The sequence below is a fragment of the Hemitrygon akajei genome, chromosome 22 (genome assembly GCF_048418815.1).
Source record: "Hemitrygon akajei chromosome 22, sHemAka1.3, whole genome shotgun sequence".
Classification (NCBI taxonomy): Eukaryota; Metazoa; Chordata; class Chondrichthyes; order Myliobatiformes; family Dasyatidae; genus Hemitrygon; species Hemitrygon akajei.
Genome location: NC_133145.1, coordinates 18,398,077 through 18,415,298, shown reverse-complemented (window position 1 = coordinate 18,415,298; position 17,222 = coordinate 18,398,077). Strand labels below are relative to the sequence as shown.

The 17,222-nt window shown below is 36.2% G+C and overlaps 1 protein-coding gene across 5 annotated transcripts in view; it reads left to right on the top strand.

Moving 5' to 3' along the window:
• LOC140714546 (uncharacterized) overlaps nucleotides 1-16,693 on the top strand; it is a 441,169-nt gene extending 424,476 nt beyond the window's left edge. For 3 of the 5 annotated variants that reach the window (XM_073025825.1, XM_073025824.1, XM_073025828.1), the window contains one exon: nucleotides 15,046-16,693. In XM_073025825.1, the coding sequence (XP_072881926.1) occupies nucleotides 15,046-15,117 (72 nt within the window). In that variant the 3' untranslated portion in view covers nucleotides 15,118-16,693. Of the gene's footprint in view, nucleotides 1-11,526; nucleotides 11,592-15,045 lie in introns of all 5 variants that reach the window. The other 2 variants (XM_073025827.1, XM_073025826.1) reach the window with 2 other exon arrangements.
• The last annotated feature ends 529 nt before the right edge of the window (nucleotides 16,694-17,222 follow it).

The following is a 17,222-nucleotide window of genomic DNA, read 5'->3' as shown; positions in this document are numbered from 1 at the left end:
ATTTACAGCATGAAAACTAATAATAGACAAGCAGTATGACTCACATGGCAGATTAATTAAACTCATTCCACAAAATGAGTTTGAATGCCACTTAAAAGATACTAAACTGGAGCTTGCAGATATCCAACTAGGAACTTATTCTGGAGAAATGATAACTCTAGAAATGACATTTGTAACAGAGAAATACAACAGCCAACAAGCCACATTGGGCTTGAATGTCGTAAAAGCAGAGGGCCCTCCACACGGACCTGTAAGACATAGTTTCTGTATGTCCGCCTTTAATCTCTCCCTTTTCCGACTTAAGCTTTGAAATTTCAACTTTACTCAGTCAGATCTGTAGAGTAACAGTTATAACTATGGCTACTCTAAGGACCGCCGAAAGAAATCCGGACCCAGGCAATGGAAAGCCTAAAAAAACTGATGAATTCTTGGAGGAACCCCCTAGGTGAAGAGATTAGAGTCTCAAATCAGCAGTATCAGCATTGAAATAATCCAATTAAAAGAGAAATTTGAAGGAAAAATTGACTCTCTGAGCCTTGATCTTAAAGAAGTTAGTCGAAATGCTGCTGACTTTCCTTCTCGTTTGGAAAAAGCTCAACAATGGATCGTCAATCTGGAAGCTCAGTCACGTCGGAATAATATTCGAATTGTTGGATTAAAAGAGAAATCAGAATCGGCCGACACACTGGATTATTTTACAAAAATGTTTCAGTCTTTATTTCCGGAGGTTTGTTCACAGCCTCCAGATATTGAAATGGCTCACGGAATTGGTACTTTAAAAGTCTTGGATCAAGGTAAAAACAGACATATTGTTGTGCGTTTTCTCCGTTTCAAAGACAAAGACCGCATTATTAAGCTTGCGAGAAAACAGGCTGTTTCAGTTTCAAGGTTTGGAGATACGCTTTTTTGAAGATTTTCCACACGAAATTGTTAAGAAGTGTGCTGGATTTGCATCGACCATGAAATTAGCATACCAAAAAAAGCTTTTCCCATTGCTCTAATATCCAGCTAACTTAAGGCTTTTTGTCAAAAAGTCTGGGGCTCGTATTTTTGACGACCCAGCCGAAGCATTGCGTTTTATTAACTCTTTACCTGATGAATCTGATGACGAGTCTGAAGCCTGAAGCTTGAATGATTTATAATGGTTTGATTGTCTCATGGCATAAAGAGTGATGAGATTGGAAGATTTGATGGTTACAGAAAGTCTTTACCTTAAAATGTATTTTTATCTCAGAAAAAGACTGGTTTGGGTGGTTTTAACCTCAGAAGACATAGCAGGAGAACTGTTGATAGACTGTAGTTAAGTTTGAACCATCTAGAATTTTTTCTCTGCAGCATTTAAATGAACTAATTGTTTTGTTTTGTTCCGTTTGCTTTTGTAAAGATCTTTTAAGTAATTATTTGGATTTCCTTATGTTTTAAAGATAGATTGGATAATTTAAAGATGGCTATTGTTTTTCTTTTGTGCAAATATTTCAAGAATTGTTTTGGATGTGTTTTTCTTCCCTTATTTAATATTATGAAGGTTACTTTCAAAATTGAAGGTCGTTTTGTTTTACAAGAAAAACACTTTCCTTCCAAGTTAATTATATTGAGATATATGTTGACTGTAATGAGTTATATGTTTGGTAGAGGGAGACAGAGATTACTTTTTTCGTTTTTTTTTAATTAGGTAGGCATATTTGTATTTTGTATTTGCATCTATGCTTTTCTTGGGGCTTGCGTCGATTGATACCAACTTATTTCTGGGCTTTGTAGTTTGGGTGGGGTTTTTTTTCTTTTTTTTATCCCCATTAAGGAATCCCGGAGCATACACAAATTATTTTTATTGTTGTTCATCTCCGCCATTTTCGACTACCTTATCCTGACATGCGTATAACTATGTATTTAGATGCAAAGTTTCATGATATCTAAACAGTTAAATGTTTTAACTTGGAATGTCTGCGGTTGGAATCATCCTATTACGCGTAAGAAAACATTTAAAGTTATTAACGGATTCCAGCCTGATATAAACTTTGCACAAGAGATGCATATCAGGTTATGTGAAAATCGATTTTTTAAATTTTGGAAGGGTCCTCAGTTTCATGAAAACTCCCAGAGTAAAACTAGAGGTGTCTCTATTTTTATTGATTCCAATATCCCTTTTAATAAGGAGGATATTATAGCCGATATTAATGATAGATTTTTGATTGTTAAAGGAATAATTTATAATAGGAAAAAGGTTTTGGTTAATATTTATGGACCAAATGTTGATGATCCCTCATTTTTTAAAGCTGTCTTTGCTCTATTACCTGATTTAAATGAATTTATGTTATTAATGGGTGATGATTTTAATACTTGTTTAAATCCTTTAATGGATAAGTCATCATTCTGCATCACTTATTAATTCCTTTTTAATTGATTATGGTATAATTGAAGTCTGGAGGCATATGCACCTTAGTGATGGAGAATACTCCTTTTTTTCTTACATGTTCATAATAAATATTCGAGAATCGACTATTTTATAGTCGACTCTCGACTTTTATTTAATGTTCAGAAAGGTGAGTATGATGCGATTGCTATCTCTGATCATGCTCCTTTAAACTTAATATTTGAACTGAAAGATGTTGCTTCTACCAGACCATTTTGGCGTTTTCCAGAACACTTGTTACAAAGTTCAGAATTTGTTGAGTTTATTTAAACTCAGATAAGAGCTTTTTCTCTTTAATAATACAGGAAACATGTCAAAGTTAGTAATTTAGGATACATTAAAAGTTTATTTACGTGGTCAGATTATTTTGTATACAGCTAAACTGAAGAAACAAACAAGAATGGAATTAGATAAAATCTCTAAACAAATTAAAGAATTGGATAACATCAATGCAATCTCTCCAAATGTTGCTTCATTTAAAAGAAGAGTAGAATTACAATCAGAGTATAATTTATTACTAACATAATCCTATTGAAGGATATTTGCTTAAATTGAAAAGTCAATTTTATATTTTTGGGATAAAAATAATAAGCTCTTAGCTTCCCAATTAAGAGCAGCTAGAACTAAAAGACAAATTTTAAAGATTCGTAAAAATAATGTGGAGATATAGCAAGTAACCGTGAGGATATTAATAATACTTTTCAAGATTTTTATTCTGATCTTTATAGATTTCAATTTCCTGCAGATTCCTCCAAAATGAAGGCTTTTTTACATAAGATTAAATTTCCACAAATTTCTGTTGAAGATCAACAGATGCTTGATGCTCCAATTACCAAGCATGAAATTCAGAAAGCTATTTTATTAATGCAATCAGGTAAAGCTCCTGGACTTGGTTATTCGGTGGGATCTTTTGGAAATATTTCATGAATTCTTTGAGAAGGATAATTTACCACCTTTTTATGAAGCATCTATTTCCTTAATTCTTAAAAAAGATAAAGATCCTGTTGAATGTTCATCATATAGACCTATTTCACTATTAAATGTGGATGCAAAACTTCTCTCTTAAGATAATGGCTAACTGCTTGGAAAATATTTTAACTAAAATCATCTCTATGGATCAAACTGGCTTTATTAAAGGCCGTTACTCTTTCTCTAATGTTCGGAGATTGATGAACATTATATATTCACCATTATCTAAGCAACCTCAATGTGTTATCTCTCTCGACGCAGTTGAGTGGCCATATTTGTTTAAAGTATTAGAAAAATTTGGTTTTGGTAATAATTTCAACAGGTGGATTCAAATGATTTATAAGAATCCTATTGCCACGGTCATTACTAATAATTGCAGGTCTCCTTTTTTTTTCACTTTCTCGTGGTACTAGACAGGGATGTCCATTAAGCCCTTTATTATTTAATCTTGTATTGGAGCCTTTGGCCATAACATTACGTGAAGTTAAAAATATTCATGGTATCTCTATGAATGGAACCATACATAAGATTTCTCTCTATGTAGATGATCTTTTGATTTTTATTTCGAATCTTGAGGAATCAATTCCTAATCTTTTGGAAACACTTAAAGATTTTGGTCAATTTTCAGGATATAAACTTAACTTGAATAAAAGTGAATTGTTTCCATTAAATGCCCCTGTTAGTATATATATATACTGATATTCCATTTAGAATTGTTAATACTTTTAAATATTTCAGTATTATAATTACTAAAAAATATAAAGATCTTTATAAAGCTAATATAATTCCTTTAATGGACTCCATGAAACAACTATTCTCTAGATGGAATCCATTTACTCTCTCTTTAATAGGTCGTATCCATGCTGTGAAAATGATGATTTTACCTAGATTTTTATATATTTTCCAAAAAATATTTAACTTAAAAATTTTTTGATCAAACTGACTCTCTTATTTCTTCCTTTATTTGGAACAATAAGAGACCAAGAATTAATAAGTATCATTTACAAAAATCTAAAAAAGATGGTGGACTTGCACTTCCTAATTTAAGACTATTATTGGGCTGTGAATATCAGACAATTATGTTTTTGGTTATACTGGCTCGACAAGAGTCAAAAACCACTATGGGTTGATTTGGAATTAAAAGCTATTAAACAGTTTCATTTAACTTCAATATTAGGATCTCCATTTACCTTTACAGCTCCCTAAAATTACAAGTTTAAATCTTTACCCGGTTATTAAACAATCCCTATGGATTTGGGTTCAGTTTCACAATTTTTAAAGTTTTAAACAATTTAAGTTGTCTAGTTTTTTATATAGAAACTTTTCATTTAAACCTTCAATAACTGATCCCATTTTTCTCCTATGGAGAAATAAAGGGATCGGTTCTTCTACAGATTTATTTTGTGATGGTCGATTGATGACCTTTGAAGAGTTAATTAACAAATATTCTCTCGCTCATACACATTTTCTGCAATATTTTCAGGTTAGACATTTTTTACAACAATATTTACCTAAATTTCCATATTTGTTGGATACCATTTTGAAGTTGAATCCTTTAGTGAGAGGTTCCATTAGCAGAATTTATAATTTATTTTTGTTACAAAAATAGAGCCTATCACTAAAGATCGGTCACTAAAGAAACAAGATTGGGAGAGAGAACTTAATATGACCTTTGTTAATGAAGATTGGCTTTGAGTTTTGAAAAACGTAAATTCTTCTTCTATATGTACTGTTTAATTCAATTTAAAATTGTTCACCATTATTATTTAACAAAGGAGAGACTATCTAAAATATTTCCTAGTATAGACAACTAATGCGATAGATGTAAAACTGAAGTAGCTACTTTGTCACATATGTCCTGGTCATGTTCTTCATTAAAATAGTTTTGGAAATCTTTATTTTCTGCAATTTCTAAAGCTCTGAAAATTAATTTACAACCTAATAGATTGACTGTTCTATTTGGAATAGTTCATATTCGGGGTATTTCATCTTCAGATCGACATGTAATTGCATTTGTTACATTATTGGCAAGAAGGGCTATTTTATTAAAATGGAAAGATACTTCCGCCCCTACATTAATTGAATGGTTTTCTCAAGTAAAGTTATGTCTCAGTTTGGAAAAAATTAGAAGTAGAACTTTTGATCCCTGATTCGATTTTGAGAGAACATAGGGCTCTTTTGCCAAATACTATCATTTAATTTTAATTATTTTATATGGTTTCCTTGCAATTTTATTTTTTTATAAATATGAATTGGCGGTTGATAACTCTTTCTTTATTTATATAGATGATGGTAAGACGTATTGCTCCAGGGGATTGATTCCTAATGGGGAGTTTTTTCCCCCTTTTTTTGTAGTCAGTGAGGTTTTTTTTCTTAGTTAGACGGGGTTCTTTTTTTCCCTTCTTTTCCTTATATAAAATTTTTTCCCATTTTTATATATTACGATCAGTTTTTTTTTCTTCAGCTTTATTAATTGTATACATATTAATTTGTTGAAGTTTTGTATCATTTTATAGCTGTAGAAGATTATGTACCAATAAAAAGATTCTAAAAATGAAAAATGAAAACAGAGGGCCAGCGTTGTAGGGCTGTGATTGGCTGAGACAAATAAAACTTGATTGGAGATCCATCCACTATTTGCATGCCACATCCTCTGCAATAGAGTCAACAGAAAGTGAATTAAGAAAGGCGATGGATGATGCCACAGCAGTGTTCAAGGATGGCACTGGAAAACTCAAACATATAAAGGGTAAAATAGTGTTAAATGAAAAAGCCGCACCCAAGTTGGACAAAGTCCATCTGGTTCCTTATACCATCCATGATAAAGTAACCAGTGAGCTAGTTTGCATGGAGGTTGAAAGAATTCTTACCAAGGTTGAGAGGTGCCCATTGGCAATGCAGTGGTCCCAGTAGCAAAAAGAAACTAGGTCTGTCTGAATCTGTGGTGATTTTAAGGTCACCATCAACCCAGTACTGAAAGTAGATCAATACCCACTGCCCAGGATAGAGGATATCTTTGCAAACCTTAGGAGGAAAACACTTCAGAAACTACCTACTTTGGAAGAAGAATCCAAAGGGCTTAATTGCTATAATAGGCTTTATTTTTGGAGTGGTATCTGCACTAGCACTCTGGCAGAAAGCCATGGACCAAGTGCTACAAGGCTGCCCTGGCACTCAGTATTACTTGACATCTTTATTACCATAAGGATGATAAGGAACATCTCCAACATCTCAAGACATTGTTAAAAATATTTGAAAATTATGGGTTGGAGCATGACACAACCAATGTGAATTCATGTACTGTGGCTACACTATTGATGCACAAGGATTACATGAGTGTGCTGAGAAAAGTTGAGCAGTGGTGGATGCCCCAAGGCCAAAGGACATGTCACAGTTGCAGTCATTTTTTGAATTTGTCAATTACTGCAAGTTCCTGCCAAACCTGCTTACTATGCTGCACCCGTTGAACTCATTACTACAGATCAAGAAGAAATGGCAATGGACATTGCATTGCAAGGTAGCTTTCCAAAAAAAACAAAGGGAATGGTGACATCAGAAACTACACTCACATATTATGATCCGCATTGTCCAGTGAAGCTTACCTGTGATGCCTAGCCTTATGCTATAGGTGCAGTCATGTCACATGCTATGAGTGATGTAAATAAACACCCCATAGCCTTTGCATCATGCTCCCTCATGGCTGCAGTGAAAAATTGTGCACAGATTGACAGAGAGCCCTTGAATCTGGTTTAGATTCAACCTTTCAACCAGTACTTGTATGGGAGAGAGTTTACAACCAGTAGTGCCCATTTTCAATAGACAAAAGGGTGTTCCACTAACAGCAGCAGCACAAAAGCAGAAATGGGCTCTGTTTCTTGGAAGACATAATTAGAAGATCAAATTCAAGAGGAAAACTAATCATAGAAAAACTAACGAATTGTCCCCATTTACCCTTGGAAAAGGCAAAGCCTGAAAAATTTACAAAAGAGGACACTGCTGTTGATACATTCTCCCTAATGCAAATCAAAAGTCTCCCTATGTAGCAGAGATCATTCAAAGGGACACCAGAAAAGACTCCAGACTGTGTCAAGTCTACATGGCCACTCAAAATGACTGGAATATGCAGCAGAAATTCCAGTCCCCCATTTTTACCAGCACCAGGATGAACTTGCCCTTGATGGGGGTTGCCTTATGTTGGGATTGAGAGATGTTATACCATCCAAGTTGAGAGCTAAAGAGCTAAAATAAAAGCACTGGCTTGAAGTTTTTTCTGATGGCCTGGGATAGATCATCAGATCGAGTAGCTTTCCGTGCACTGTTTGGAATGCCAACATATCCAGAAGATGCCAACAGCAATGCCTCTCCATCCCTGGGAATAGCCTGTATTGCCCTGCCAGAGGGTTCTTGTAGATCTTGCCAAACCATTCATGGGCACAAATTTCTTGGTAGTAGTGGATGCAGCTATAAAGTTCCCAATAGTCTTCACTACAGCCTCACATATTGTTGATGTGCTGTGAAGTCTCTTCTCAAGGACTGGTGTTCTTGGTCAGTGACAATGGACAGTTTGCTGTGGAACAGTTTCAATCATTTCTGAAAATGAATGGAATAAGTCATGTATTACATCTGCATCATATCACCCAGCTACAAATGACTTGGCAGAAAGGTCTGTCCAGGATTTAAAGAATGCACTGTGAGCAATGTCAGCAGAACACACTTCACGGTCACTGAATCAGAAGCTCACTAATTTCCTCCTTGCATTTCGCAATATAGCACACTCCACAACCAGCAACTCACCAGCTATGCTGTTTCTGGGTCGTCCTTTACACTTATGCTTGGATCTCCTCCTATCCAATCTCAAAAAGTATGCAAGACAAACTGTTGACACAGATTGAAGGCTTCTCAAACAAGGAGCTTCGATGTTCCATACCTGGCCAAGCAGTCCAGTCAAGACACTGCAGAGGTGATCAAAAGTAGGTACTTGAAAAAATTAAGGACAGAACTGGACCACTCTCCTACACAGTGGAGATTGCATCTGATGTCATCTGGAGATGATACATTGACCATTTGAAGAGAGCAGAGTCGATTGTTGAAGAAAAAAGGTGTGCTGGGCTATCAAAGCCACTTCCTGAAGTCCCAAAGTCAACTCCTACAAATACCACGGAGCAGGCCTCAGAAGCTGAGATTGTTTCACAAGCACGACTCAAGTCTCTCTGCCAGTCGGTGATGCCACCCCTCTCCCTTGTCCAGAGAGACACAAGAGTAAGAAATTTTCCACGGTGATCGAATCTGGGCCTGAATGAGATAATTTAAAGTTTACTATGCCTTTGATGTCTATATTGTAATTATATAGTATACTGTATGTGTCTGTATGAATGTGTATATGTATATACTATGTTTCTTGCTCCTTTTGTTGCCTTTTGTGCAATTTGTTTTCTTTTGCATGTTGGGAGGAGTTGGTGTTTTTTTTGAACAGGTTCCATGGTTTTCTATGTTTTGTGGGTATCTGGGTAGACAAATCTCATTGTTGTATACTGCATACATACTTTGATAGTGTATTTTGAATCTTAATACACTGCATGTATATGTATGTAAATATTTATACAAGTTGAGATGCCTTCTATATTGAGATGGTTTATAGCCAAGTAGAGAAGAGTATTGCATATTTAATATTTCAGTAATGTTTGAGTAATATTGTAAATGTACTGTTTTTGTTTACATAATACGTCATTGGTCATATGTAAAAGTACGTGAATGACATACATCACCATGTCGTAAGTGTACATCTCACTAAAAGTTTTAAAAAAATGAAGTAGGCACACATCTCCTGGTTCCAAGTTTTTCTTTCAGTTAGTTTTGCTTTGGTGTTACAAAACATAATGCACCTCTTTTACCACCCTCCTTGCCCCTTTTGAAATATCTAAGCCCTGGAGCATCCAGCAGCCATCCCTGCCCTTGTGACAGCCAAGTCTTGGTAACGGCCACAACATTATAGCTCTAAGTATTGATCCGTGCTCTAAGTTCATCACCCTTGTTCCTGATACTTCTCATGTTAACGTACACACATTTCTACCCATCCGAGTGACTGCATTTATGCCCCATCCACAATCTATTCTTCCTCAAAGTCTTTTCACCACATTGCATTTACCTTTACACCAATTGCTCCATCATCTGGTCTGTCATTCTAGTTCCTATCCCACTGCTAAACTAGTTTAATCCTTCCCCATCAGCTCTAGCAAACCTGCCTGTAAGTTCACTCGCAAGTTCAGGTGTAACCCTTCCTTTTTTTGCAGTCATACCTTCCTGAGAAGAGATCCCAACGATCCACAAATCTGAAAACTTGCACCCATGCCAATTTTTCCAGCTGTACCATTCTATTCTTACCCTCACTGGTATGGAGTGTAGTACGGACAGATTACTACTCTTGAGGTTCTGCATTTTAGGCTCCGTCTTAGCTCCCTATATTGACTCTTCAGGACCTCCTCTCTTTTCCTAGCTACATACTAGGAAAAATACTGGTGCTACATACTGGTGCAAGTATGTACTATGACTTCTAGCAGCTCTCTCTCCCCCTTAAGAATACTGTGGACTCTGCCTGAGATGTCCTTAACCCTGACAGCAGGGAGGCACCATACCATCCGGGAGTCTCTTTCTTGTCCACTGAATCTCCCATCTGATTTTTGAGGAATTGAATCCCCTATCACCACTGTTCTCTTCCTATTCCTTTCTTAGCCACAAATCCACTGGTTGCTGCAGCTTTTCCCCTGATAGCTCATATCCACCCCCAGCCCCAACAGTATCCAGAGCCTTATCCTTGTTATTGAGGGGAGCAGCTACAGGTGTATTCTGTACTGTCTGTCGTTTCCCTTGCCCTCACCTGATAGTCACCTGGCTACTTCTTTTCCCGTAGCTCCTGTCTGTCAATCCTTCATTCACCCGAATAATGTGTAGGTCACCCAGTTCCAACTCTAGCTCCCCAGTTCTCAGAGATGTAGTCATCAGGGACACATGAGATTCTCCCTGACTTTTCACATCTTGCAAGAGGTGCACACCACTGCTCTGGATTCCATTCCTACTGTGCTACCTATGTAATAATAAAGAAAGATAAACTTACTGAAAACTCACTTTGGCCTCTGCCTCTTCTTGCCAAAATTTCAGTTGCCCACTCCCATAATGACTGCTCCCGCATGGCTGCTCCATTTAAACCTAACTTTTTTATTGGTCCAATGCCTATGAAACAAACTGAACAGAAAGTCCCTTTAGATAATTGAGTTTATTTCCCAATCCTTAAATTGTTTTGCCATTGCAGGGAAACCACAACTGTGAACAGGTGTAGATTTCATGACTTACATCCTTAGTTTTATGATATGAAATAAAATCAGTACCCCCCACTTCCCCAGTGTTTACCCTACTGGAGGAAGTGATTCTCATGAGTATACACTGACTAATTTTTGGCTATATATTCTGGATGCTGATTTGTTTTAATGAGTCAAGTGTCATCGTTCTATTTAAAAGCCCAAAGTTTTGGCATGATTCCCATCAAAGGACAGCAGTGTCATCGGATCAGCAGGAGTCATTAGATAACCTGGCACCTGAAGGAGGCAACAGTAGCATTGTGCTGAGTAAATCAGGGAAGCAAGTGGCCTGCCTCTCCTGTGAGATTGTGCATTATACTTGAGATGCTTCTATATATAAATATATATATACACACACACACACAAGAAAATAACAATTAGAATTCTTTATTGGGGTCAAAGATGCATCAAAGCTAAGTTTGAAATGACATATTTTCCCATTTCGAGGTTACTGCTAAACATTTATTTCACTCTAGGTGCTGTGTGCTGTGCACTGTCATTGGCCAAACCCTTACGAGATCACTTAAAAAGAGAAAGAAAATTAAAAGTTGATTTGCTTTATTTAGCAAACGAGTGAATTGCTTCGAGCTATTTTTACTGCTGGAGGAGAGAATGCCACTCATACCTTGCTGGAAGAACTAATGTAGTTATATTTAATTTAAAGAAATAACCTTTGAGATTTCCTGCTTCTGGATGAAATCAAGCAAGAAATCTTTGTCTAAAATTCATGGGTTAACAGTGATGCTTTGTTTTCTAATGCCTTATTCCATTTTGCTCCCCATCGTCGTCCTGTAGTCTGTGAGTAAAGAGGTGGCATGGGACAGCTAGAGCTACCTGATGATTGACATCTTCCCTTGTAGGTAAACAACCAATCATCATTAGCCTATTGTCACTGAGTCACAGCATGTCACTGTGGGAGTTGGGCTGTTTTTATGTGTGGGCATCCACTGGCGTCTGTTTGGATTTGTTTATTGGTCTCTGCTTTCGCCTGTGTGAAATTAAATCTCTCATTGCTGTGTCTACAGGCAAGATAGCTCTAGAATTTGAAATTTATTGTAAAACTTTCCTGAAGTGTGCATGACCACAAATATCAACAAATTTATATGGTGTAGCAGTGAACCAGTAATTGAAAGAATTCAAAAGGTGTAGTTCTGTAGTATGTCATATTGGAAGAATGTGAAAATTAAGTTATTCCTCTTTTTTTTTGGTTGCCTTGATTACAAGGTATCCCAAACAACTGGGGCAACCCAAATTCATAAAATCACATTTAGCCTTCTTGTCCATACCAATCTGTACTAATTCTATTTTCCAGTATTTGACCTATAGACTTCTGTGCATTGAAAAATCAAGTAATCGTGTGGTTATTTCTCAAATGCTGTGTGAGGACCTTCCTCCACCAACCCCTTGGACAATGTATTCTAGATTGCAACAATTCTGAGAGTAAAAGAATTCTTCCTCGAATCCCCACTAAATGTCCTACCCTTACCTTGAGATGCTTTCTGATTTTATTCACCTTTGCTATGAGGAAAAGTCTGCTATTTAGCCTATTTGTGCCCCTCATCATTTTGTACATCTCGATCAACTATTTCCAGAAACAACAAACTCAGCCATAGTTGTAATTATGTAACATTATGTAGTAGTTCCGAACTGTCTTAATAATTTAAAATAGATTATGACTGCCAAATAAAGCTACTAACAGATGCAGAGAGAAGGCAGGCAGCTGGAATTAAGATGTTCATTAATAATTATTATTCATTGAATGGCAGGTCAAACTATATGGGCAGAATATTCTAATCCCTATCCTAAATTCATGTTTTCTTGGTAACCACAACAGCATTAGAGGTTTAGTATATACACTCGGCATGTTTTTTTAATGTTTTCTTTTGAATGTTGCTTATTTCCACTGGTTTTATAAATTATTGGAGTGCCATGCAATTATTGAAATCTGGGTGTCTAATGTGTTTGTGCCATGCATGCTTATTTAAAACTACACTGCAGAAATAAAGCAATTTATGTTGATGGTTTATATAGAATGTTCCATTCTACTAAACGTCATCCAATTTTCTAAAAAAAAGTATTTTCATTCATGTTATTTTCATGCTTTGTTGCCGTGAACCACAAAACTGCAGCTTATGTAAAGGTTAAATTACCAATCAGGCTGTAGAATCAGAATCAGGTTTAATATCACTGGCATGTTGTGAAACCTGTTGTTTCGGCTTCTCAAAACTGGAACAGAATATGGAAGTGTTATGGAGTATGGTTTATATAAGAACAAAAATAGGTGCATTAGTTGGCTTTCTGGCCATGAGCTCGGCTCCAGGAATTGGGAGCTTGCCCCATTACCACCCCGAGCTAAAACAACCTGAAGGAACTTTAAGATTTGATAGAGGCATGCCAGATTATGAGGGGTATAGATAGGGTAAAAGGAAGTAGGCTTTTTTCCCCACTGAGGTTGAGTGAGACTAGAAGAAGAACAGCTCTTAACTCGGCAGTGGAGTTATCGGGGCACCGTCTTTTGACGGTGTTTCCATAGCAAGCTATTCTTGTTTTTACGAGGCCGAGTTGCTAGCTCGATGCTCAACCCGACTTGGATTCGAACTTGGGAACCTTCGCTCTGGAGTCCGGCGCTGCTGTTATTGCGCCACCAAGTAGGACACTAGAACTAGAGGTCATGGGTTAAGGATGAAAGGTGAGAAGTTTAAGGGAAACATGAGGGGGAACTTATTCACTCAAAGGGTGGTGAGAGTTCAAACGAGCTGCCAGCACAAGTGGTGGATACAGGGTAGATTTCAACATTTAAGAGAAATTTTGATAGATACATGGATGGGAGGGGTCTGGAGGGCTGTGGTCTGGATGCAGGTCAATGGGCCAAAGCGCCTGTTTCTGTGCTGTAGTGTTCTATAACTCTATGATTCTGTAGCCCTTAGTTCCCCTTGCTCTGCAAAATGTAACTATGTCATAAATATATTTAATGAGGTAGCCTACTGCTTCCTTGGGCAGAATATTCTAGTCTCTAATAAGTTAACAAAGCTTCCAAGTCTTATTATTGTAATAGTCCAAACAATATCAATGTCTATATTTGAAATAATCACTGAAAAAGAGAACCCTGCATGCTTAAAGCATTCCAGTCCATCATGCTGTCATTTGGGGGCTAAAACCAGTATCTGAAAGCTGCAGAGAGTCTAGGTAACTCCATCTTGTAATAATTGCTTGCACCGTATCTGGCGTAATTGTGGATATGTTTGTTTTCCAACATTATTTATGGCATCAGTCTTTTAACAACACATCCAGTGAAATCTGTCAGAATTGGGAGATGCGTTAGTTTAAATCTCTTTTTGAAAATTTCTCCACCCATTTTTGCATTTTAAGCAACCACAATACAAATGCATGCCTAATGCACAAAATTGTTGGTTTATATTGGATTTCATAGTAAAAGTAGTCAAAAGGATTTCTGATAAAATTCAGTGTTTGGAATTGAGGCTTATTTTCCCATTGACTTCATCTTGTGTCAAACATCTTGTTGATAGAGTCATAGAACACTACAGCACAGGAACAGGCCCTTTCGATCATCTTGTCTGTGCCTAACTATTAATCTGCCTAATCCCATCGAGCTGCACCTGGACCACAGCCCTCCATACCCTTCCCATCAATGTACCTGATCATTTTAATAATAGTATTTTGCTGTTTTGTGAAGAAAAACTAGGAAGGCATTTAATTTCCTACTAATCACTTTTTTCCTATTTACCTTTTTTTTTAAGTTTAATACTTCACTTTTTGCCAGGGTACCAGTTGTAGATTTGGAACTACAGTTGGATTATGTCTAACCTGTTGTGAAATTGAATTGTATTATCTTGGATAATATGTTCTACTGAGTTGTAATAAAATCTTTTTTAAATGTAAAATGAGCCTTTATCAACCAGTTGTGTGGAATCTAATTGTAGCTTTTATTTTGTTTGTCCTTCTGTGCCTGAATATATGTATGTGTGGTTTAGTGATTGTTCAGTCTGTTGTTAATCGTGTAAACTATTCTTGCTTCATTTTCCATCTAAAGTAAGCTTTGTGAACCAATAATTACATTCAACAAATAGTAAGACATGTCATTTATGATTTTTTAAGAATAATGAGAACTAATTGCACAGTACTCTAAAGAGTTTTATTTTATATTGTTAAACCTGATTTTTGACTACCTTCAATCTAGATTTAAAAACAAAGAGTGATTAAGTTGTGTGCTGGAATGAAACATGAAATTATTATTTGATTTGTGTGTTAATTTTTGTAAGAAGACTGATTGTTTTTCCTGCTTTCTATCCACAGAGCTTGAAAGAAGGACTTACAGTTCAGCAGAGGTTTCATTTATTTGAAAACAAGGAGACAAAAGAATTTTAAGAGCTCTTGCATGTGTGAGGCAACCATTCTGCCTTTGCAGTAAATTGCGATCAAATAAGACCTCTAATGGAAGTTTTGAGTTGTTCAGCAGTGGTACACAAGTTGTATTTAAAAACACACAACCCTCACACACCTTTTTTCCCTTAGATTATTATTGTAAAGTTACAGCATTTACTTTAAGTTCCATGCACTGCATCTAATATTATTGCAATCTCTTTTTGTAAATACTACATAGGGATTAGCTTAGTTTCGATGTTTGGGGTTTGTGGTCCCTCACAGTCTGTAAAGCTGATTTATATTCGCTGCTGTATAAGCTCCAGTGTAAACAAATGGAAAATCCTTTTTAGAAAATATGAAAGACACTACTTGTATATAACCTCAAGAGAGGGATGTTTGTGTATTTTCCTTTTTCTTTTGTATGGACTGAAAGCTGAAGCTTTGATTTGGATGTTTGAATATATGGAGAAGGTATAAGTTTAAGGCAGTGCCCCATTTTCCTGGTCTGCAAAATACCCTCTCTTCCCCACATTTACACTCCTCTAACAAAAATAAAACCAGTCAAATCTTATTAAAACTGTTACAATCTTCCATATTTTTGTCAGCCCATTAATAAAGATTATATGAAAACTTTGGAACTTTTAAAACATTTTTTAGATAAGAACAGTTGGCAGTGATTTTGAAGCTTTATTCATTTTGATACTGTTATTTGTGCCATTTCTACAGCTGCTTGTGAGGATTCTATATCTCTACTAAAGTGACTGTAGACTGTGAAGTTTTAAAGGAGCTGCCAAACTATGTCAAATGTATAAACTTATATTAATCTTTCATTGACAGTAATCTATATTTGGATATTAAACTAAAAGCATAACTTATCTAGCTTTTGGTCAGCACTTGCTATTTCCTTGCTCTTTTGGCACTGTTGGTCACTCCTGTGCAAACAAGCATCCTAAGACCTGTATTGCATTCTGAGAGTCGCTCATTAACTTTGTAGTCATTAAAACAGAAGTTGAATGAATGACCACCAGGGCCGCTGGAAACAAGAATGTAGCCTCACAACTTGTGCTTAGTCATGATTTAATATGTCATGATATTGTGTAGGAAAAGTGTGAACAAAAAAAAACTCTTGATGTTCACCTTTTAATAATAGCCAGTTCTTCAGACATCTCCACTGCAGATATGACTCAATTTGACCAATGTACTAATGTTTGAATAAACGACAAGTTGGAATAACATGGAGCATGCTGTGTCGTTTAGATAGTTTCATATTTCAGTCTTAATGGCCCACCAAAGGGATGTTTTTTCCAAAACATCAATGATCTGTAGGATCTGAAGACCATCTTTTTTCACCTGTACGTGCAGAATGGGTGTCAACTTTCTGTTGAGTGAGGGAGACAGGGAATATTGGATAGCTTTGTAGTTTCAGCCAGAGGCAGGCCCTGTATTTATTTAAATGTGCTAAATTTGCTCCCTTTTCCCTTTCCAGTCATAGAAACTGCTGTTTGTGATTGTAAATACACAGTAAATACCGCACCACCTAACTTTGCATATGTTAGCAATAAAATATTTTTGCACCACGTCTAAATGTCGTTTGTGAGCATTTGTCTAGAGTACTGAATTCACTGCATTTAAATACCAATACCCTCAAAAATTGGAATATTGTGTATCTTTTGGGGAGATTTGGTGTCAAGTTATGATACTTGCATATACTTCCATAAACTAATAAATTTAAATTAAAATGTATCTATTTATTAGTACCACTACTACCTGATGGTAATCTTACCAGCAGTCTCAGGATCATGTAGTTAACTCCTTTTACTTCATACATCTGTCTGTAGGTAATGTGGCCTTTGGGTGTTAAATTTGCTGTTGGTTGTGGAATGCTGTTTAAGCAGCAATTGTAGATTATCTGCAAAAGAAAAGTTGGCAGGGAAAGTTTCTACATCCAGATCTCCAAATAATGTGCCTTCTGGCAGTGAACTCTTGAGAAATGCAGCACCTGTGCTGTTGCCTATTCCTGATCCTCTTATTAAACACGTCTGCAAAGTACAAAATTGTTTAAGTCATCTGTTAACTTAGTTAGATATGATTTGTTAGTAAGTCCTTCT